General features: G+C 41.6%; 2 protein-coding genes across 7 annotated transcripts in view; one reads left to right on the top strand and one right to left on the bottom strand.

Moving 5' to 3' along the window:
• The window catches only part of LOC105676114 (paired box protein Pax-6-like), an 84,540-nt gene extending 62,494 nt beyond the window's left edge, over window positions 1-22,046 (top strand). For 3 of the 5 annotated variants that reach the window (XM_067355413.1, XM_067355411.1, XM_067355412.1), the window contains 4 exons: window positions 17,543-17,802; window positions 18,409-18,692; window positions 18,997-19,307; window positions 19,882-22,046. In XM_067355413.1, the coding sequence (XP_067211514.1) occupies window positions 17,543-17,802; window positions 18,409-18,692; window positions 18,997-19,307; window positions 19,882-19,976 (950 nt within the window). In that variant the 3' untranslated portion in view covers window positions 19,977-22,046. Of the gene's footprint in view, window positions 1-17,542; window positions 17,803-18,408; window positions 18,693-18,996; window positions 19,404-19,881 lie in introns of all 5 variants that reach the window. The other 2 variants (XR_010890304.1, XM_067355414.1) reach the window with 2 other exon arrangements.
• On the bottom strand, window positions 1,486-6,279 carry LOC105676112 (uncharacterized). Of its 2 annotated transcripts, XM_067355420.1 has the most exons (4): window positions 5,225-6,279; window positions 4,449-5,069; window positions 3,812-4,306; window positions 1,486-2,753 (listed from the first exon to the last, which is right to left on the bottom strand). In XM_067355420.1, exons 2-4 carry the CDS (start codon window positions 4,452-4,454, stop codon window positions 2,277-2,279), a joined length of 978 nt encoding a protein of 325 aa, XP_067211521.1. In that variant the 5' UTR covers window positions 4,455-5,069; window positions 5,225-6,279; the 3' UTR covers window positions 1,486-2,276. The 2 variants fall into 2 exon arrangements, with proteins under 2 accessions (XP_067211521.1, XP_012229165.1); XM_012373742.2 differs by having other exon boundaries at window positions 4,449-6,279.
• Window positions 22,047-22,430: the final 384 nt, after the last annotated feature.

Here is a 22,430-nt window from a genome sequence, read left to right as displayed (position 1 = left end):
GATTTTAAATTATTATTTCGATGAAATAGATAACACTGCATAAAATTAAAAGTAAGCTGTAGAGCCGATAAAAATACGCGTTTTATTAGGACTATGAAAACTAATTCTCTCTCTTTCAACGGCGCGTCGCGTTACTAGCGCAAATGCGATTAACGAGAGAGATCGCGAAATATTATAAGGTTCATAAAAAACCCATTTATACGTCGACGTAATTGAGTGATGAAAAAATTATGGAGGTAGATTTTTTATCTCAATACTTTGCATGTACCAAAGGATTATCTGAGATTTTCCTAAAAATTTGAACACGCTCTAGAAAAAAATTGAATGTAATGAAAAAATTACTTTCAATAATTCAAACTGAATGCAAATTGTAATGGAATATATTTATTTCATTTTTTATCATTTGTATAAGTCAAAAACTAAGCCGTGACATTTTTATTAAGGATTTTCTCTTTCATAATTAATCAAGAAAATTGTTCTTGAAATATCATCGGTAATACTGAAACACTATATGCAATGGAAAAACAAGTTGCTGACTGAGGGTCAAAAGCGAGGAGAGAAATGTGCGGGCATTCGATTCGGGCTCGAAATCGCCACGGAAAAACGAAGCGCCAGGCGAAAAGATAGCGGCAACTTGCCGAAAAATTAATATCCCGTAGGAAGGAGGGTTGCACCGGCTGGTTGGCTCTCGGGGACGCTTCCGTGCCTGACGGAGCGCAGAGAAGCGAGAAAACGACGAGTGGCGGTGGTGCGTGGAGCGGCGAGTGGAAAACCGGGCGAAACTTTGTTTTCCAAAGCGATTCCCTCCCGCTTCCGGTGGCCCTAAGGGTAAAAGAAGGCCGAAAGAATGCGCAGAAGGAGTAGACCGCGTCGTCTCGCAAGCCAAGTTTCCAACGAAGAAACTTGTCTACCACGAGATTTCCCCGTTGCGCTCTCGAACAATCGTCTCGACCGACTAGTGGAATTTAATTGGGCTTGACCGCTTGACCGGATTAATTAGTTGGTCGATTACGCCGGTCGACCAAGTCTCAACGAGTATGTTCGAGCTTCCTCAGGGGGAATGGGTATGGAGGGAAGGGGGAGGGGCGATTGCTGGAGGATATCCTTTTGTTAGCCGTCGAACGATAGCCCCGCTGAATTCGTAAGAGCAGTTTGTTGCCGGTGGATCTTAATTAAAACTTCCCGTTAACTTGCCGCGCATAATTATGTCTGATGCCCGGAGAGAACAGCCGGCACACGGCTTGAAGTTGCGTTTTTCATTGTTTTCAAGACACTACAAATTTTTTCTTTCAATGTTAAAATGAGTATGACTGATACAGTTTCTCATATAATTTATTCTGCACGATAAGTGGTAATTTTTTTGTAAATCTTCGTATCTTTTGATCTAAATTCAGCATGAATCAATATAAAATACGTCGTGAAAGTGTTTGTCCCAATTACAGAAGGAAATTTTTGCAAATCCACAAGATTGCAAAATCAAATTCAGGCCTAACGGCAACGCGATCCAAACGTAGCCCTAGAAACGGTCGTGTGAACGTTTTACTAGAATTTTCTTCAAAATTCGATGGTTCACTGGCAAAGAACATCCAAGACGCGCACCGGTCGACATAGTAAAGAGGGACGCGCGGTGTAACAGCGTAACGGGAAAGGAGGAGGAAGTGTTTGAGTGGGTTGGAACGTTGGTTGTAGAATTTTGGGAGAATTCGGTTGGGGGATTGGCTGTGTCGGAGTGAACTTATGAAATGCCCAACCCTGCTGCTGGTTGCGCCAAGCGAGATATTAAATTTCTGGAATTTTGCGGTTAGGCGCGTCTACATGCCAACAGATATCTCTCTCTCTCTCTCTCTCTCTTTTACCGATACATCTATGTCTACGCTCACGATTGCGCGTTGAAGAAACTCGTTCAATTGCAATTCCGCTGTAAAATACTGGAAAAATATATCTCGATTAAAACAACTTTCGTACGCACATGACATTCCTGCGGAACTTTCAGTTATTCATTACTTAGTTTCCGTTCCACGGAATTTGCTGCTATTACACTCATGATAAATGTATGAGAAACAAGTTTGTCAAAACTTGTATATCGATAATGATCATGTAATGTGTCAGCAGTCGGTCAAAGGTGGTCTTATAAGCAGAAGGAAAGTATAATGGAGAAAGTTTCGTTGTCATCAGCTTTATTACTTCGTCAACTTAGTTTAATTGTGAGTGCGCTTAATAACCTATGCAACATGTACAGTGCAATTTACAAGAGATGTATTGCGTTAAGATTGGATTCACTGGAAAGTGAGAAGAAATCTAGAGTCGCTGGCTGCCGGTGTCTGATAGTTTGCTGTGTAGGTGGTGTAAGAGGAGCTACTCAAGGGGCTGGCCAAAGGCACTACGCTCGAAGGGTTATCGTATTGGTACTGCACCTGCGCGGCTACGGGCTCGATCTCGAATTTCTGCGGCTTGTTCGCAGATGCGACAGAGGCAATCGGCGCGACTGGGGCGACGGACAATTGCAAACTAGTTGGCACGACCTGCAATTTTTGCAGAGGCGCGTACGCGTAGATCGGTCCACGAAGAGGCTCCACATTCTCGGCGCGAATCTTGGCGAAGTACTTCATGGCCTCGACATCCTGACGGCTGATGTACCGCACGCGTTGGAGGCGACCGTCGGGAAGGGCCACGTAATACTCTCCGGATTGCTGAGGGAGCTTCTCACTCTCGTCTTCGTCTTCAAGCTCGTTTACTGCATTCACAGGCTCGGACTGAAAAAATTATATTTTGTTGTGCAATTGTTTATCTTCATATTATCGTTTTCTGTCTCCGGTGTTTGATATCATATTACACGCTTTAATTACAAAGCACTGGGTTTGTAAGAGAATGTTATTGATATAAGGCAAACATATGCGCCAAAATTTATTCTTTGTTGTCTTTAATATTCTGTAGCAGAATTTTCTAAAATCTTCGAGGGCGTAAGTTATCGTATATCGCAAAGTGAAAATTGATGCAAAATCTTGCATGGAAACTACTTATTAAATTTGCGAACTACGTTGTGTTAAAACGAGTCATTCGGTTGACAAACATTTCTCGACAACAAGAGATTTCTCTATTTTTATCCATCCCGCCAAATAGAAGACATTGTAGGCTCGCAGACGACCTCGAATCACGGGTGAATGCATTATGGGTTGTGTCACGCCAGTCTTCGAATTTGGTACGGACACACACGTGCTTGAGACTCGCGATCGAAAGTAAACGATGCCTCGAATACTAATGTCGTTAGCACAAGCCGGAGAAACGACGAGAACGAACGAGCGTTGAAGATTGGAAAAAAGGAGCCTTAGAGTACCGATTTAAATTCTACGGAACCGTCTCCGTGTAGGCTCACATGCCAACTCGATATTTTACCGCGTTCTCTTTCCGAAACGAGATGATAAATCTTTGTTACGTAATGTCGCGAGAAGTTGAAGAACGTGCGCGTAACATGCGAGACTTACAAAAGACTAGGAATTTTCAACGATCTTAACGAAACTATTCTCACTTTAATTAATACTAGAATTTCAACACTATTGTTTTAACGCACTCATATGAACATAAAGTTTGAATTTTCTTCAAAATTTATGTATGTATTATTTCAAATAATATTCTAATATCTGATTATTAAAATATTCAATGTACATCAAATATTGTGCACTGCCCTTTGATTACAGATTTTTTAATTTAAAGTTTATAGTTTTGCTAAAAGCCGTCTTTCTCGCTGGACCTCGATTTTTGACACTAAATATTTCAACAATAATTCAAGATAAATTTCACGCTTTACTCTTACCTCAGACTGACTGATGCCTTGAACGGTAGATATCTCTTCCTCCTCGGTGGTGTTAGAAGTCTCAGTCGTCGTAGACTCTTCCGGTGCTCCGTATTCTCGCTGAGGACCATCATATTGCTGTTGCGGCGCACTATATAGCTGCCGAGGCGCATTTGGTGCTCCAAATTGCTGAGGTGCGTTTAATGCCCTATATTTTGGTTGACGCGCGCTCGGTGCACCGTTTTGTTGTTGAGGCGCGATTGGTGCTCCGTATTGTTGCTGGGGCGTATCCGGCGCTCCATATTGTTGCTGAGGTTGTTGTCTTTGAGGGAGATTAAAGGCGGGACCAGCTGGTTTCCAGCCGGACGCGGGGTAAGAGCCGGCCTCTTCCTGCTCCTGCTGCTCCTGCTGCTGCTCCTGCTGCTGCTGGGCGAAGTAATACTGTCTCTGTTGCTGGCGATATCTCGGCGGCTCGGCGAGGACCACGGAGGCCAAAAGAACGATACTGACGAATATCTGAATTTTTGAAAAGCAAATTAGTCAGCTAAATATTTGTCGGTTATGAAGAAAGTTAGCTTGATATTATCTCTGCACAAAAATTGCAAACTTTTCACGTTCTAACAATTGAATAAATTGCATAGAACGCATCGATGATTACCTTCATCGTTGAACGCTAGTGGTTTGCTGGTTGTGTTGACGGGCTGACTGATTTCCGATGCCCGCCGCCGGTGTATTATATACACGATGTCCCGTATGCGTTCTGCATGTCTAAGGAGGATACGCGCCCAGAGTAGCGGCGCGTCCGCCAGTCGACGGGTGACATTGGCCTCTTAAAAGACTGATGAATCCTCGATCATTGTTGGCTCATCATCCGGTCGCTCGCGCGCGTTCACCTTCGTCTTTGTCGGCGAGCGGGCGCCTTTTCAACAAAAGCGGCGCTCTTCAATGCTCAACGTACAGCCGACTTCTTCGTCTTCCCTGGCTTCGAGAGAACTCCGCCTTTCGCGCATTGTGTTTGTTCCGGCCGCACAAAGCGAAAGAAATCGCGCTTCTGTCCTATCGACGATTAAATTTAAAAAGGATTGAATGCGTGCTCGCATTCGCTACACCGGAGATTCACCGCTTTTGCAACGTTTTACAGTAAAACGTACGCAAATCAGTATTTTCCGTGCAATATTTTCAAGACGCACCTCTTAAACTTTTTCATGCAATACTATTGCAAATATGTTATTTCTTTCGAAAAAAAGTGAGATGCTGAAGAAAATCCAATAAAAATTGGCTGAAAAACAGAATTTATTATTACACGTTGTTGACGAAAAACATTTTCAGGTATTTTTATGCAGATTAAGCTCGTTATAATTCACGAAAAGAACATCATGCATTTATTAAACATTTCTATTAGCAAGCATTTTGTGTAAAAACGTTTCTCATCACCGTTTAAATTTTAAGTAAAGCGCCTTCGACTCATCTGATCAATCATCGCCCGTGACCGATGATCGGGTAGTTAACATATTTCACGAGTCGGAGCAAGGCCGCGTTATGCGACGATTACGTCGATGTAATTTTAGCTCCAGCCGTGCGGCTCGTCATGCGTGGCATGCGTGTCGTACGTGTCGGCCATTCCACACGCGGATTTCGTTGGCGGGTCGCGGCGGCGCGTGACGATGATTCGCGCTAATCAATTCATCGGTGTACCCGATCTGACCAGCGTCAGAGATGAGGAACGAAATGTTCCGCGCCCGATGCACCAGGGTCGCTCGATCGATCGATCGAAGACAATACTTCGGAATTTATAATGACCAATACCTCACCTCGAGATGCGTGCATATGTGCGTGAAACGAGTTCTACGATCGGTGTCACATCGTACGAAAGGAGACTTCTAATCGAAACTGCGTCAAATTTTATGATAGGCAGAATCTAATAATGTATCTGGTAACACGTTCTTAAACGTGCGTTTGGCCCTGCGTGGGCCAAAATAATAATAACTTCTATAATCTATTTTCAATGAATAAGATCACCAAACGAATCACAAGGTGCTCTCAGCCATAAATCATATTTGTCGTAAGAAAATAATTAAATTGCATTCCTGAATTAAGTTTTTGAAAACGGATTAAGTTTATTCTTTAGATTCTTATAACATTACATATTTTCATTTTTTTTGTGATGGTCCTCTTAAAATCTGCAGTATTTGAATAATATATTACTCATATTTTTTTTAAATATACGTAATCTTAAATGTGATCTGATTCTATGCAACACTATTTTTAAATCTTCCCGACCAAATAGGTCTTTAATAAGACCGGCAGCATCCGGACGCTGTTGCTTTACACCAGCGTAATATTCCGAAAATTCTGCCTGCGCGATTCTCGCACAGAAGACGATGCGGAAAAGAGCTCGATTCGCGACCACGGAAATCGCGAAACGCACCACTCTCGCCGGCGCGACGCGAAATAACGCGGCGTTGCTGCAGAGGGGTTGACGGCGGCCGCGAAGGGGGGTTGAGGGTACACGGGGGGCCGATCACGGTGGTAGTCGCGCCGGGCCGAGAACGGCAAAGGAGAGGGACGGGCACGACGGCGGCGGTGGAGGGGTGGGCCCGGGCAAAGCAAATTATTCACACTCAAACGACTCCATTTCAATATCGGGCCGAAGCCCAGGGACAAAAGAAGGGCGAGATGCCTGTCTCCCTCCTGCTTTCGCTTTGCGCCGCGCTGCTGCTGCTGCTGCTGCTACCGCTGCCCGCCGCTGCTCTGATGCCTCTGTCTGCAAGCCTGCAGGCTTAACTCTCTTTTCCTCTCTCGCACGGCACCCTCTCCCCTATGCCATGACCCTTTTCTTTCTCAATCTCTCTCTTCCATTCGCTCTCTCCAACTCCATTTCTCTCTTTCTATCGTTCTCTTTTTCTCTCTTACTGTTCACTCTTACCCTACGTTCTCCTCTACTTGTGCTCTATCATCTAACCCTGGCGGCATGCCTGGCAGTGGAAAATACTGGGAAATATCGTGGAATCGCGACATTGACTTTTCGCGCGAGACTTGGGTTCTACTTAGTTTATCGCAGTCGTATTTGGCTACACAATGTTAGGACGTTTTGTTAAATGTGACACTTCAACGCACACATATTGTTCGTAAAACTTTTCAAGCTGTAACGCGTACTTTTTGAGACATTTAAAAAATATCTATCATAAAGAATGAAAAATCCTTTCACTATTCACAATTAATGTAATGTAAAAAAGTGTTGCACAAAGCAATAATATGTTTGATTTTATTACATGTGTATGTGCATTATTCGTTTATTCTTACGCGGCTATTTTATTTCGCTAAAGTAATACAATCCGTATTACACGATAAATTCATCATATCATTGCATAACATAAAGTTCTCTGCAACTGGTGTTGCTAATAAGCGAATTTTATAATTTGACGATAAACGTATCTGCCTTAGCGCGACTTGACTGTCAAAGAGTTTACAAGAGGAATCATTAGCGCGTAAATCCGTGTTCTTAAGAGGGGCCGGAACGGAAGTAGAAAGTCGAGACTTCAGTTAAAAGCAGCTGTATGAGTGAACGAAAGTGGAAAACGCGAGAAAGGAGGAAAGAGAGAGAGAGAGAAAGGGAACGATAAGGCACAGGTTTGAGTCTCGTAATTGAATATATTTAAGCGCGGGAGGGACGTTTGTGCGGATTCTCGGCTTACAAGAACCCCATGGCGAGGTAACGTCTGCGAGTAAACTGGATTAATCGTCTATGAAGGGAGACCGTAACCCCGCCGCATTCGTTTGCAATCAGATCCCTTCAGGGAACGCGAAACAACACCGTTTGTGTAACGCGCGAACTTGTTTCCACTGCAATTTTGTATCGATCATTGACGAGCAGATAGGGAGAGATCATTGGGAGGCGTACTAAAGTGCTCCACATTTAAAATGAATCGGTAACATTGCGGTGAGAATGTTGCGGCCAGATAAACAGACATTGTAACACATTTTCCGCTCGCGTGTAACATTATCGTTTATTCTTTCTATATTTTTCATTTCATTTACAGACCGTAAAATATTTCAGCGTGGATTAAGACCTGCAATAAGTGAAAAATAAAATCAACGATTAATTTTACTGTGTTATAAAGATTGAGTAACGCGGTGATCGTGATATGTCAAAATTGAGAAAAATTATTAATATTTAATAATATTTCGAAATTTATAATTTGTATATAATGATTTAATAATCTAACAATATTGCAAGCATACAATTTAATATCATTTGATAGAATATATATTAATCACAATGAATAATTTATAGTATCTGCTGTAGAATTTACCCTACAAGTAGAAGGATGCATTGGCACAAGAGCCAGAACATTGTCCTCGAAAACAGATTAATTGCATAGTCTGTTACATGATCTACAAGTTTTGCTATCTCCTACAGAGAGAGCCCAGACCTATAAAACATAGCGAGATTTCTCACGAATTCGCTATAAAAAACATGTCGTAACCAAGCATGTTCGCATTGACTTACAATGACTGAAGTGTCTTTTGCGCCTTCGAAGAAATAAATGAGCCTATCTGCACGCAATCTGTATGTTCTATTCGGATAATTACACGTTCGAAGGATTCATGAACTTAAACTAATACAACTTCTTTTATCGATCAGCAGTGATAAGTTTATTGATAATCCACCTTAACTCGGTTAAAATACATTAACAATGTTTGTTAACTGATTCTTGATTAATTCTACTGTCTTTTTTTTTTCATTTATAATTTTACCATCAACATAAGCAAAGAAGAAAAATGAACTTTGCTTGACTGATTAAAGCTGCTGCAAACATCGGCATTTAAAACTTTACTCAAAGCCTCAAATAATTTTGTTATTTTATAATAGTTTATTTCTTGAAAATTTCTAATACAATATAAATTTCGCAAAATATATAATTTGAAGGTAAAATTATTGAGAATTATTTACATATGGATTCTTGAAATAATTTCACCTGGATTTTTTGACGTTTTATAGATTTCTTGCTACCGTTGCTAGAACAAAACCATCGCTCGTTGCGGGATTTTACTTTGTCAGTAACACCCTTGGGACGTGCCACGGGGGTGCGTGACGGCGTGCAAACTGTTTGGCTACCAGTTGCGCGCTCCCAGAAGGCTCGTTTTGCAAGTCGTAAACGAATTAAGGTCTTCCACCGCGCGCCGTATTCAGCCATCGGGGAAGAGTTTCGAAACCGCTTTTGATTTACATTCCGGTCGCCTGTCGTGCACGACTTGTGGCATCGACGAGAGATCGCTCGCGGTCACGTCGATTAGTAACGAGTCGATTTCAATCTCGAACTTTGTTAGCTAAATTAAACATATTTTATGATTTTATTCGTCTCCCGAAAATTTTCAGATAGCTTGAGGAGATAATTAGATTCACGGTGATCTTAAATGTCTTGAGTCTCTTCATTAAAATTTATAGAGATTTATCTCGCAAGAGTAAAAGTACAATATCGAGTTAGTGACGAGTAGAAGACATCTTCGACATCGCTGAGCTAACGTGAAATGCGTAAAATCAGTCAATGTTTGCCGGTTTAACCAACTGTGCACAGGCACCGCGGAGTTTGCCCGACGCATTAGCGCGCTTCGAAGTTCAACCCTTCGCTCGTTTAATCGCTCTCTATCACTGGTACTTCTGGCCTTGTATTATTGATGAAAAAAGAACGCGTTTTTCATGTGTCGTTTTTCATGTGTTAAATTACGTATGTATTTTCGTATGTAAGACGTGATCTCTATTTCCTCTTTCTTTTTCTTCTTTATATCTGTTTTTAACAATTACAAATATCCCTTACTTTCTTGTATCATTAGCTTCGAAAAGGTCGGTTTAAAAATTATTTTAAAATTAATTTTAATTCTTATGATAATAATAATTTACATTAAAATTACTTAATGTGGCAGGTATTTTATTAAACATTTTGTCAATTAAATAATATTTTTTAATAGTTTTCATAAATGTCGAAATTACTTTTCTTGTAATTGGTGAATTTTTCGCGTTATCCGCATCCGAATCATCACAAACTAGTGCGCGAACTAGGAGGAAACTATCACCTACGGTATTCTGAAATTCATGGAGAAAAGCCTCGTGGAAATCGGGAAGAGAGGAACTGAGACGCACCGCGCGTAAACGGAGCTTAACCGCATCGCGCAGTGGGAGGAGAAGGAAGGAGAGAAACGGCGCGCAAGATCGTAAGGAGGAGGGTGTAGAAGTCTCGAGGCGAAACTTGCAAAAGTACATCGCGGCTCAAGAGGCCGGAAGTAATCGCGCGAGTTCTGTGCGCCGCGAGATCCGCGTTATCGTCGAACGATTTCACGGCGTTTAGTGGCTGGCGACCGTTGTTCCGCGTGGCGCATCGAATTAAGAAGAAGCGGATTAGCGTGCCGCTCGAGCACTGTGACAATCTCGAGAAATACATGATCGGATAAAATTGTCTTTTCGCAAATTCGACATACTGCTTTATCGCGCGAAATTTTTGTCACAGTAACTTATAATTCTTTTCTCAGTAATAAGTAATACGATTCGACTATGATTTGAAATTTGACGCATCTTTTATTCGAGGCTAAAAAACTTAATCTGGGAAATATTTCTTGGAACTTTTGCTTAAAATTCAGAAATATTTTATTAAGAAAAAATGAATCGCTTATAAAATCAGAAATGTAAATGAAAATTCTGTCACATTTTTTTATCTAATTATCTTTTTTATATAGTATAAATCATAAAAATAAAATTAAGGAAATAATGTTTGGCAAAGAAGAATTGGCAGATTTGTGTCTCCGTCGGATTTACAGAATGAAACTGAGGGAAGATGACAGGGAAAGATCTTGAGAAAGGGAGAAGTATGGTGGTAACTGCTGGAAACGGGGGGAATGTTACAAATGAATCGCGTAATAGCCCCCATAGCTGTTCCTTCTCTCTCTCTCTAGCTCTTTATCCACCTTTCTCTCGCTCTCTGTAGGAGCTGCTTATGTATTCCGGTGTATGGCTGGTTGCACCGCCGCTAATGGAGTTTCCAATATTTTCCTTTCTACATTGCCCACGCTTCTCTTTGCCCGGTTTTACGCGCTTTCCCCGTGTCTGTCCGTCCGCTTGATCGATTCTCGAACTTCTTCCTGCCTTTCGCGTATCTCCCTTTACGTTTATCTGACATCGTCCCGTTAGCTGTTGAGATCTGCCTTGTTTAACTCTTTGATACACTTTGAGGGTCAAAATCGGCCTGCATCATACATGTATCTTTAGGGATCTTGGATAAAAATATATTTCGCATATATAGTTTTCATTTTTGTAGTATCGCCAGCAATACATTACATAAACATCTTGTAGAGCTTCATCAAGCTATGATTTATAAATTCACAGATATTATCATTTATAAATTCATGAAGATAATGTTGAATGTGGTATATCATCATGAAAAACTGTGGACATACTATTATGTATATCAATATTATATCGATCGACTGCGGGAATATTAAGTGTATTCGCGTGCAAACGACTATGCATCGGACACGCGTGCAACCCCTTCGCACATTTACGTACCACTGGCCACCGGCGTCTATATTTCCGCGTGCATACTAACAGTTTCGTGTATGCTCGGTACATCCAGCACAGTCCATATTCCACCGCTTAGCCTTTAATCCAGCTCGGGGTCGACACCTCGTTTCTTTCCGGCCATTTAACACGGCTGCGCTTTGCCCGGAACTCGTCCGCCAATGTTCCTCGCGTGGAAAGCACGTCATCGACGAATGTATTAACTTTTTGAATACAACTTTACACAATGTGACAGAGGTTGTCACAGACCTGTATCGAATCGATTAATGTAATTAATTATTCAGACAAATAAATTCGATAAAAGATCACCTGACCATAATTTGCTCGGCTATATAATTAATAATTTTTAAACATATTACATTAATTAAGTATCTATCGTAATTCTATGATACTTTTGAACTTTTATATAATTATTATTTTTAATTAACAGATAAGTAAATTGCTTGAGTGAGACTATAAATGTACATAATGTACTATTACGTGGAAAGTCAAGCTTATAAAGCTAATATTTAAAAATAAATATCCACCGTAATTATAATTCCAACACAGCACAAAGTGGACATAATCTATGAAATAAAGTATCTAGAGAAAATTTTTTTTATATGAGTTCCAATAATATAAACATAAGCAGTGTACATCATTCGGAATCACGCTTTAATTTCGAATTTTGTGTACTTCATATTCCTCTTTTCCCCCCCGAATAACGCGACGTAATTTCATTGTCATGCAACATTTAACATTTCAGTTGGGAGACAGCGCGAATCCCTAATCCACGAGATACATTTTCAGCGAGTTCGCGTTCGAAAGTTCGGCGCGCAGCGCATATTCGACGTTAAGGGACGGGGAATCCAATAAATTTGTACATAGGATTAGGTACTAGGCTGGAGCGGATTATACCTCTTATTCCTATCCGCTCTCAAGCGATACGATAGCAATCTCGCAGCAAGAGAGGGCCCTCTTTCACCCCTCGTCATGCCCTTAGCGCTCTACACCGTCATCCGGAAATGATGAGGATTTCTCGCAAATCTTTGCGATCCTTTTCAAATTTGTTACAATGATATTAGTCAAATATTTCGTTTCGTATTGAGTTTGAAACGTATTTCAATCGATAAATAAATTTTTTTTTTGTTAAATTTCAGCTATATGTATTAAGTAATTAAGGTGAAGTAATATGTGTATAAATTGGAATTTTTTAATATATAAAATAACACAACAATTTTCCATTTCAAAGCGCAGTTTAATATAAAAAAATCAATTTTATTATGATATATTTTTATGTTATTTGAGATACAGCATTTTATTTGAGTCAATTTATTTTAACAAAATAAATTTAATTATTGGGTGATCGTATTAAAATTTTTTTCTATAACACATTTGGCGTTTTAAAAAATGTCATTAATCAAGTAATAAGTGCGCAGCGCCTTGGATTGCTGTTTCTATATCATGTTCTCTCCATGTCTACCATACTAGCTCCCCTTACGCCATTTTTACGACATCTGGATGGCCGTTGCGAACGCATCATGGCTGGCCATTGTCGCCGACTGGCTTTTCTAGTCGGGTTAAAAACGGTAATCGTCATCGCGAGGGGTGCGAGGTGTCACAACGAAACGGGTGGTGCCTCGATCTGTTCTCTTCTGCCTCCGCGTGCGCACCTATGGCATCACACGCGTAGCGAGGGGAAGTCACGGCGCTACTCTCTATCGCGAGGGGTAGGAACGCTAATCAAAATGCACGGAAAAAAGGGCGGCCGCGGTCGGCATTACACGTTATTAGGGTCCCTATAATAATAATGGCCGTCGGACTTTCCGCGTCGACGTTGACTCTTATCCACCCGAGTGAGCATCACGCGCGTAACATCTGTATCATCGCTGCCATTCTGACGCCATTCGATGCGGAGTGCATCTGGTCTTTTACCCGAGGCTTCCCTCCCTTCACATGTCCTTTCGATCTCCTGCCTTTAGTAGCCGTGAAATGCCGTTTACAAGCTCGATGTTCCGTCAGAGTTTCAGGCTCGCAATTGTCATCTTTTGCCCAAGACCAACTTGAAGAATTGTGCGAGAGATTTGTAGCCGATAATTTTACTCATTTTGAAGATCAGTTTGTGTTAAAGAAAATACATAAGATAGTTAAAAAGGACAATTTTAATGTGAAAAAATAGAAGGAATAAATTTTTTGTTTGAGAAATATTTGGAAAAAGTTCCTTTAAATTTTCTTGATTTTCCAGCAACTTTCAATCGATTCTTTTACTCAGCAAGCGGACCCGAAACGTAATTAAAAAATGAACGAATACATTAACAAACGATATGTGCCGGACGAAATGTGCGGACACGTGCGTCGACTTTTCATTGTAGAATCTTGAGAGCACGATCTCTCGTCGCACGAGTCGCAAAACGTTTCTCTTCTCAAATGAAACGAGCCGCGTTAATCACGCCTCGGCGAAGCTCGAATCTAAAAGTTGGCCATTTCGCGCTTGCCACTTTGCGCTCGCCACTGTGTTCCGCTGAAGAGGACGAGGGGAGGAGGGAACGTGCCTCTCTCGGTCTCGACGGCGACAATTGCGTTGCGTGGCACGCACGAGTGGACCACGCACCGTTTACCTATGCGTTTCACCGCGTAAGTGTAGCATTGTTTCCTTCGATCATCGAGTCACGAGTCCCGTGATACATGAATCTAACTTCGCAATAGTCCCCGCCGTAATCGTGGAGGGGTGGTACAGCCGAAGCCAAGGGTCTTCTCTTGAGTGTTTTTCTTTCTTTTTTTTTATTTTTCATTTCTCGTTCGAGTGACTCTCGTGAAGTCAGGAGGGCACGCGGGTAACAGAAACTTTCGAAAAAGGAGAAAGAAAGAGAGAGAGTTTCTCGCCGTCCTTCTTCCTCCCGTCGGGGCTCGAATCGGTTTCTCCCTCCGAGATCTTTTGTTTCTCCGCTCTTGTTATTCTTACTGGCTGCGCTTTACGATCCTTTCCTACGGTCCGATCGCGCGACGATTGAAAGTAAACTACTGATACGCTCGCCACAATGTGAACTCGCAATAGCGCGTGGCATTGTCGAAGCCCGCGCACGTTTTCGCACACAATACCCGCACGTCATGGTCTTTAAAGCGTTTAGCTAAGTGCACCACCAAGTCCATTATCGAGGTTAATAAACATCCCTTACTCTCATTCGTCCATCGGCCTCCTCGAACACGCGAAGACGCAGCGCGTCGCAACGATTGCGAATGATTACCGTATTTTCGTTTTATGAAACTGGCGAGTGTTGCGTCAAACAACGCGAAACGTTTACTATTTCCTGAATTTTCAAGAGTTATCTCTGAAAAGTGAAATATAAAATAAATAGTTTAATTAAAATGATTTAACTCTTGTACTCTGCTTCAATGCACATTTTACAATTTCTGAAAACGTTGATTATTTTAATTAATCCCGACCGATTAAAGTTGTTTTGACGCGGGCTATACACGTACAAGACGACTGTTGTAAAAACCTTTCTAACAATCTTTGAAAATATCTGCAAAATATCGAATGTACACGACGACGTTGGAAGATTAAACTTTGAACGTAGTTCCGCCATCACGCTCGAACGCGTGGCAGCCCCGGTTGGTGGATAATTCGTCGAAGGAAGATGCGAATGCGAGGGGAGACAGGAGGGAACGAGAAGCTGCCTGGGCGGCGTGGATTCCCCTCCACGGCAAAATGGTCCCGCGTTTAGCTTCTGCCTTCCGAACGTTCTTTAGCGCCGAGATGAGTCTTTGGGGAGGGTTCCTTTCTCCTATCTCTCGCTCTTCCTCTCGTTCTCCCCGCCTATTCGATCATCGCGCAAGGTTGAATTAATATATTTGATGCTGTGACACTTTTAGCATCTGTGAGATTTTAAGTGTCGGTTCATTAAAAGACATAAACGGATGATGTGTTGTGTTAATCAAATATGGATTTGAAATAATAATTCATTTTTGCATCGAGCAATTAAAATAAGATGTAAATTATTAACCATCAATTAAATTTAATCTTCTGCAATTTAGAGATGTTTTTTTTTAATTAGATAAGATTATGATTATTGATAAAAATTAATCGATATTATGTAGCATGAAATTAATACAATAATTAATCTATTTAAATAATATTCGCCGATTTTTTTATCTGCTTTTTCTGTTAATCTTCAGAAAAATCTCTTTGAACTTAACATAGTCTTAAAAAATTTAATTACAGCGAGATATATAATAGTCTAATCTCTCAACATTATAAAATTGGTGTACAAATTTTTGATCGACAGTTCATCGCGTCTATGCCGTGTCCCTACATTTTCACGGCAAATCTTAAAGGCTTGACGCTCGCTCGCGTCGAGCTCCGCATCGGCGCTAAACTCGCAAGCATACCGCGTAGAAACGATGAACAGCAACGCGACTCGGCCGTGATAGTAAAGACGAGATCCTGCAACCGCGAAGGCCCGAAGTTGCTCCTCGAGTTCCGGAAGGCTGGAAGGAGGAAGGAGAGGGCGGATAAGGCGGTTTTAATTACCGCTTAAGACACCCTCGTAGCGTTAACCCCCGCGCCGTAGATACTGACGGAGGGCCGCCCCTAAAGATATCGTTTGCAGTGCACGGTTACGAAGGAGTAAGTCGGGGATGGTGGATGAGGGGGAACGTGGAAGGAGGACGGGGGCCGGAGAACTTGTATGCCAACGTCGCACTCGATTCTCTCCCAGCACGCGAGGGAGGAAATTCGAGGCAACCAACCCTGCCGAGCCGCGAGAACTTTGCCGCTACTAGCGTGGCCGTCTGCCAGCTTCCTCGAGCGAATCACGTAGGGGAAGGGAGCGAAAGGGAGGACGGGGGATGTATCCCGGGTTTTGCCGCTTATACGACGATTATTACAGACGTTTTCGTTATCCCCGAGTTCCGCGGGCGCTCGTAATCTGATATCATATATGGAAAATGCGATACGCTATCTCTCGGCGATATCTCCAATAATTTTCACGATAATTCCTGATTGCAACTCGAATTGCAAGTGAATCTTTTAACGTTCGTTATTTTTATTTTGCAGAAAAATACTAGCGTAGCGAAAAAAACTAACTATTCATATTATAAATTGAATATTATTACTACCGAGATTTTTTTAATTATTACAATATTTTTACGAAAAATAGAGACATATATCTAAATCGGAATCTGGTCGAGTCATTATTTTTCGTCGGTCTCTCTTCTCTGAATGATATTTTCAATTGATCGAAATTATTTGAAAAAGTATCGTAATATTTCACTATCACTTGTAACGTCTACATATAAAATTGTATACTCTTTTAATCTATTACCCATTACAGCGATGATATAAAATTGCATAGGACAGAATTAATTACATAGAATATAACGGAGCCAATAACAGCAACATGTCACATGTCAGATCGAGCCAGACTCCGACTCGAGCTTCTCCGAGCAGAGAGGAGGTAGTCGCGGAGTGACAGTCGCGTATCTCATGGGGGTGGCCGGCGACTGGCGTCGGGACGCCCGTCGTCTTATCGGGTACCCCCTTGCCTACAGTCTTCATCCCCGCACGTTCTACCTCCCTCTATCGTCCTACTCTCAGTCTACCCTGTATCTCCTCGCCGCCCCTCACCGTCGTCGAAGCAAACCCGGTGACGCCTCGACGCGCTCACCCAGAAACCGACGATAAGGTTCACCCGACGACGCCTGCCTATACCGCCCGTTCGTCCACATACTCGCGTCTACACGCATACGTATACACACCGAGATACGTACTCACACGCGAGCGATATGTAGCGCGCGTAGGAATTGATATAAGAAAACTGAGGGGGGGGGGGTGGTGGTAAGCGCTGCGAAACCCCAAATCGTGTCCCGCGTTATCACGTACACTGACATCGATAATACATCGCCAATCTCCGCGCCGTTACCGCGCTATCTCAGAAAAGCATTAACTTGCTCGGTAATCATACGTGATACCGCGTGCGGATTTAGAACAGTAAATAAACTTGTGATTTTCAAATTCTAGAAGTGTAAAGTTACATAATAAAGTTTATATTCATTTGCATCTCGGAAGTTTGATTCGCGAAACGTCTGCAACGTGCAAATCGTTTATATTGTAACTATATATTATGGAAGACTCAAGATTGCCCGTAATAGTCGTTTGCGTGAAAGGCGTTGATAATGGCACACAATGCGTTTTATTATTACAGTAACCGAGCTCGAGGGTGGCGCGCACTCGGACGAGACGAATAGCGGGGGCGACAACAGCAATGCCGGCAGCGTGTCGGGCGGCGCCGACGACGATCAGGCGCGTCTACGTCTGAAGAGGAAACTGCAGAGGAACCGCACGAGCTTCAGCAACGAGCAGATCGACGCGCTCGAGAAGGAGTTCGAGAGGACGCATTACCCGGATGTGTTCGCCAGGGAGAGACTCGCCGGCAAGATCGGCCTACCGGAGGCGCGAATACAGGTGACTATTCAGCGCAGTATTGCACAGCCTTGGCCAAAAGTACGTCAAAATAAGTAGAATAATTGAGACTGTCAAATAAATGGCGAGATCGGCACTAAAATCGCTAAGAAACAAACAAGTATGATTTTTAGCATTAAAAGACATGATACTCTTCTGAGACGCTTCATTAACAACTATATGTCGTTATTTATCAGTACAAAAGTTTATCGCGCCTTTGAATTCTTAAACATTGATTATATACTTGCTTATGTCATGGTTGTGTAAGACATTGGTTGGCAGAATCTGAAAGAAAATGGTGTTTTTTTTTTTTTTTTGTAACGATAGCTTTATAACTTATTAATTATAATTTCTTAGCTTCTACATATTCCTATCAAATCCAGCATCATGTATGATTCCATGATATCATCCCGCACGCATATACAGGTCCATTATTTTATCAGTCACCGTAAACACGAAAGCTACGAAGATCGATAATCCAATATTGCGATTTATAACACATTTACGTAACGAAACCGTTTCATCCACGATTTGTCAGCCGATACGAAAATTGTCCGTAGCCTAGCGATTGACCTGTATCTTCGTTTGTCTTCTCGTTCACTAACTCAGGTCTGGTTTTCGAATCGGCGGGCAAAGTGGCGGCGCGAGGAGAAATTGCGTACGCAACGGAGGGACAATCCGCAGCAGCAGCAGCAGCAACAACAGCAGCAGCAACAGCAACACGGTGCCGGCGTGAGTCTGGTGGGTGCTGGTCATCCGACGCCGCCGCCACCCTCGGGGATACTTGGAGGCCAGCCTCCGCCGCAAGCACCACCCTCGCCGCCTAGAATACACCACGGATTTGCCCCCACCGCCGTGTACCCCGGAATACCCAGTATGCCCGACTCGTACAGGTGAGAACGAAAAGCGGAAAATGTTTTCTGAAGGCTAAATTATCCGAAATCAATGAATGTTAACTGGATAATTCTAGTGCGATGTCGTACCTGATGATTAATTTTTTACAAATCCATCCTATATCCAAATGCTAAAGTATTAATATAATTTAAAAACAAATAATTAAATTATTTGTTTCGCACAATAAAATAAAATGCGGCCAATTTTGCCTCTTCAAGGGTTTTGAATTCATATTTTCGCTGCAGGAATGTTGGCTTGTGGGGAGAAGCGAAGACGGATTTAAATGTTCTTTTGCCGTTGCAGCCCGATGACGTCGATGCCGAGCTTCACGATGTCGGGGGCCAGTCAGCAGAATCAACACACGACGAGCAGCATGTCCTCGCTGTCCGCCGGAGGTGGCATGAGCCCGATGGGCATGACCGTGGGCATGACCGTTGGCCCGAGTCCCGGCGCGTGTCTCCAGCAACGGGACAACGGCTATTCGTGCGGGGTCGCGAGACCGCCTAGTTACGAGCCGCTACATCTAGGCTACGGCGCCAGGCCGACTTGCAGCCCGACGCAACCCTACCACGCGGCGAGCCTCAATCAGTACAATCAGAACGCCAGCTCGACCGGTGAGTGTCTACCGCACTCACTGCATTCGCTGCTTGCACTCTAGCCGATGGACTACTACTACGGCTACCATGGATAACACGCTATCGAGCCCGCCGGTAATGGATTATACACGCTTCTGTCTCCCCCTGTCCCCGTAAAGTATCCCTCTTCGCGCGATCGGATGATATTCCGATCTCCCTCTCTCGCGCCTCTTGTGGATATTAGTAATTGCGATCTAGCTTTACGGTGTCCGTGAATTATTCGCCTGTGTCGCCTACATTAGCCGCCTGAGCGCTTTTCATTTCTATTCAGTAGTTAACGGATTGTGTGTGTTGGTAGATTGATGTGCAATTTATGCTGGTAGAACAAGACGTTGTATGAAGTTGTATGTCCTGCAAACACACCGTTTGTGTCACGAAAAAATGCAGTAACACAGAAATACTTGATAGATAGATTGTTTTTACTTTTATTTAAGACTAATGACATGTATATTATGTTAATGTTCGAAAGAGCCATCTCGGCTGTGAAATTAAGTTAGGTCTGAAAGAATTTTGTGTCACAAATTTAATTAAAATTCCATAAATTCTCTTGCAGGTCTGATATCACCTGGCGTGAGTGTACCAATCGCGGTACCAGGTCAACCAGCACCCGATATGGCGGCGCAATATTGGTCACCGAGGTTACAGTGACCGTGGTGGTCGTCGACGTCGACCTCATCTCCGTAGACTTGAGCTTCTTTGTCTCCCTAGTTTACGATCCGTATTGTGTACAAGATTGCTAGGAAACACCGAGAGAAACGACACACGGTTGCGCCAGTCTCCGGAAACCCGCATCTTACGATTGATTCGCGTGCGATTGATTCCGTAGATAAATCGAGATGGACTATTCCTATACGTTTTGTTCCAAACCAAAGCTCTGCGTGGAAACGAGTTCAATTTATTCGTATTTCGCATTCGCTACTTTTGTTTCTGCGACAAGTGCATCAGAAACTTTTCATAAAAACAAAGAAAAACTATTATTGTTTGCGAATTCGCTAATACGTATTGGTAAAATTGTCCGAAGATTTCAGAAATTCGTTCCCATTACTGGTGAAAACAAAATTTTTAACTGAATGACTCTATCGAATCTGTTTAATAAATTGACGATCCGTGTAGTAATTGCAATACACATATGTGACATACCGAATTGGGTTACAGGAGGATTAATCAATTTCTGTGTATAATCGTGAATCTTATCGTTAAATTAAATTCCCATATCCTGTATTAAAAATTAGTATTTATACTTACGATTGACACCTTTCCGATCATATGCCATTATTATTCATAGGCAAATAACCAATGCTGCTTTTTTACTAACAGTATTGGTATTTTAATATGCAACATTCCTTCTTTCTTTCGACGCGACATCAAGCTTCAATATTTCATAGAAACACAATCTTTGTTAAACATATTGATATGTCCATCAAGCGACAGCCGGTGATATGATGTATTAAAATGTTGAAAATGTTGATGATCGGCAAGGTGTTACATGGAAAATTTTCCAAAATATCATCTACATATGTACACTTTTATAATTACAAGCTCCTTTTTATTCACACAATTATATTTCAGGCTAATATCTTTGAAAAGGAACCGAGCAAAGTAAGACGTGATAAGAAAGAAATATGTACTGTCGGCAATGTGCAACTCATGTAAAAATAATTAGCGTGAAAATCGAAGAGAAAAAAAAGGAATTCGAGGATTCTCGCGAAATTTTTATTCGCAACGTTTCGTAGATGTAATTTCTATAGGCACAAGAGAAAAGGAAATAAAATAGTTTCTAAGTCGGTATTATGTTATTATTTATACTCATGTAATGCGAGCGGAGCAAGAAGATAATAAACGTGAGTTTGTTGTGTGTACATCGTAAAAATATCGACGGTCATTTATATATAAAAATATATATAGTTGACTTTAATTCTCTAAGTAACTTGATAAAATCAATTCGTAATTTATATTCGGTGCAAGGTCGCGAAAAAAAAGAAGGACCGAAAATGCCGATTGTGATTTCCCTTAGGCCAGGTATGTTAAGCGTACGATTATGCATTCTAAATAAATAGTGTGTGCATTTAATCGAGAGTTAACTCAATGCTTGTTTTCTAATTGGAGAATTCATTTGTGAGAGATCCTAGCGTGTACGTTCCCTCTCTCGCATCAGACAGCAAATTGACATAAATATTAACACAAAGAGCTAAACCAGCTAAGCGTCTAATCCTAGATGCCGATCGTGTGAAAGAATACATAACGATCATACGGTTCCCTATTAGAAATCAAGCGCAACTCCTTCCCGAACGTGTTCGTTTCGATCCGATAACTTGTATTTGCACTTACCTCGACACTGTTTCGTTGAATTTCCTCAAGTATTTCTCGATAACCGCAAAAATGTCAACGATCCCTCCTGCATTATCGTCCAAGTTGAAACAAACGAATCGCTTAAAAAGAATATGAAGGAAAGCGAGATGCAAACAGACCATCGTTTTACTTGCAAATGTAACAATTGTATATCTATTTCGACATAATAATTAATTTACATTCGAAGACATATTGTATTCTCTAAATCCTCACTAGAAATCATCTATTGCGATACGTCAGCGCGGTTTACCCTGAATTACTTCTGCGGATGAGAAAATAAAATTTAACTCAAATCAACATCACTAGATGACAAGGCTATGTTAAGTGTAATTAATTATTTAATAAAGAAAATGCACATACACATGAAAATGCACATGCTTAATTGCTTCTTTCAGCCTGTTTAAAAAACTAGTTTTAATTAAGACTATCAAATTAGACTATCAAATAGGAGGAGGAGTAATCCTAGGGTTAAACCAGCGGACGTCTAATATTACAAAATTGCAATACATATAATTTCACTACATAATTTCACTATATAACTATAATATTATTATAGTTATCGCAATTTGGTATGAAAGAAAAATGCTTTCAGGTTTTGAGAAACGAGAAAATATATATATATAATATATAGTAGATATTCTCGATCTCTCCAGTTTAAGTGCTCAACTTCTAATGGACTTAATAATGGGGAGATATATGCTAATTCTAACTAAAAATTTCAAAACGAGTTGAATTCAAATTTAATAATTAAAA

This window comes from Linepithema humile, chromosome 5 (assembly GCF_040581485.1).
Source record: "Linepithema humile isolate Giens D197 chromosome 5, Lhum_UNIL_v1.0, whole genome shotgun sequence".
Taxonomy (NCBI): Eukaryota; Metazoa; Arthropoda; class Insecta; order Hymenoptera; family Formicidae; genus Linepithema; species Linepithema humile.
Note: the sequence above shows the minus strand (reverse complement) of the source record. Positions and strands in the feature narration are given on the sequence as shown.

What these genes read in the sequence shown, in the direction of transcription:
- LOC105676112 (XM_012373742.2), bottom strand. An exon ending in AAGGCATCAGTCAGTCTGAG is followed by an intron (nt 2,754 to 3,811) that starts GTAAGAGTAAAG and finishes TAATTTTTTCAG; the next exon opens with TCCGAGCCTGTGAATGCAGT.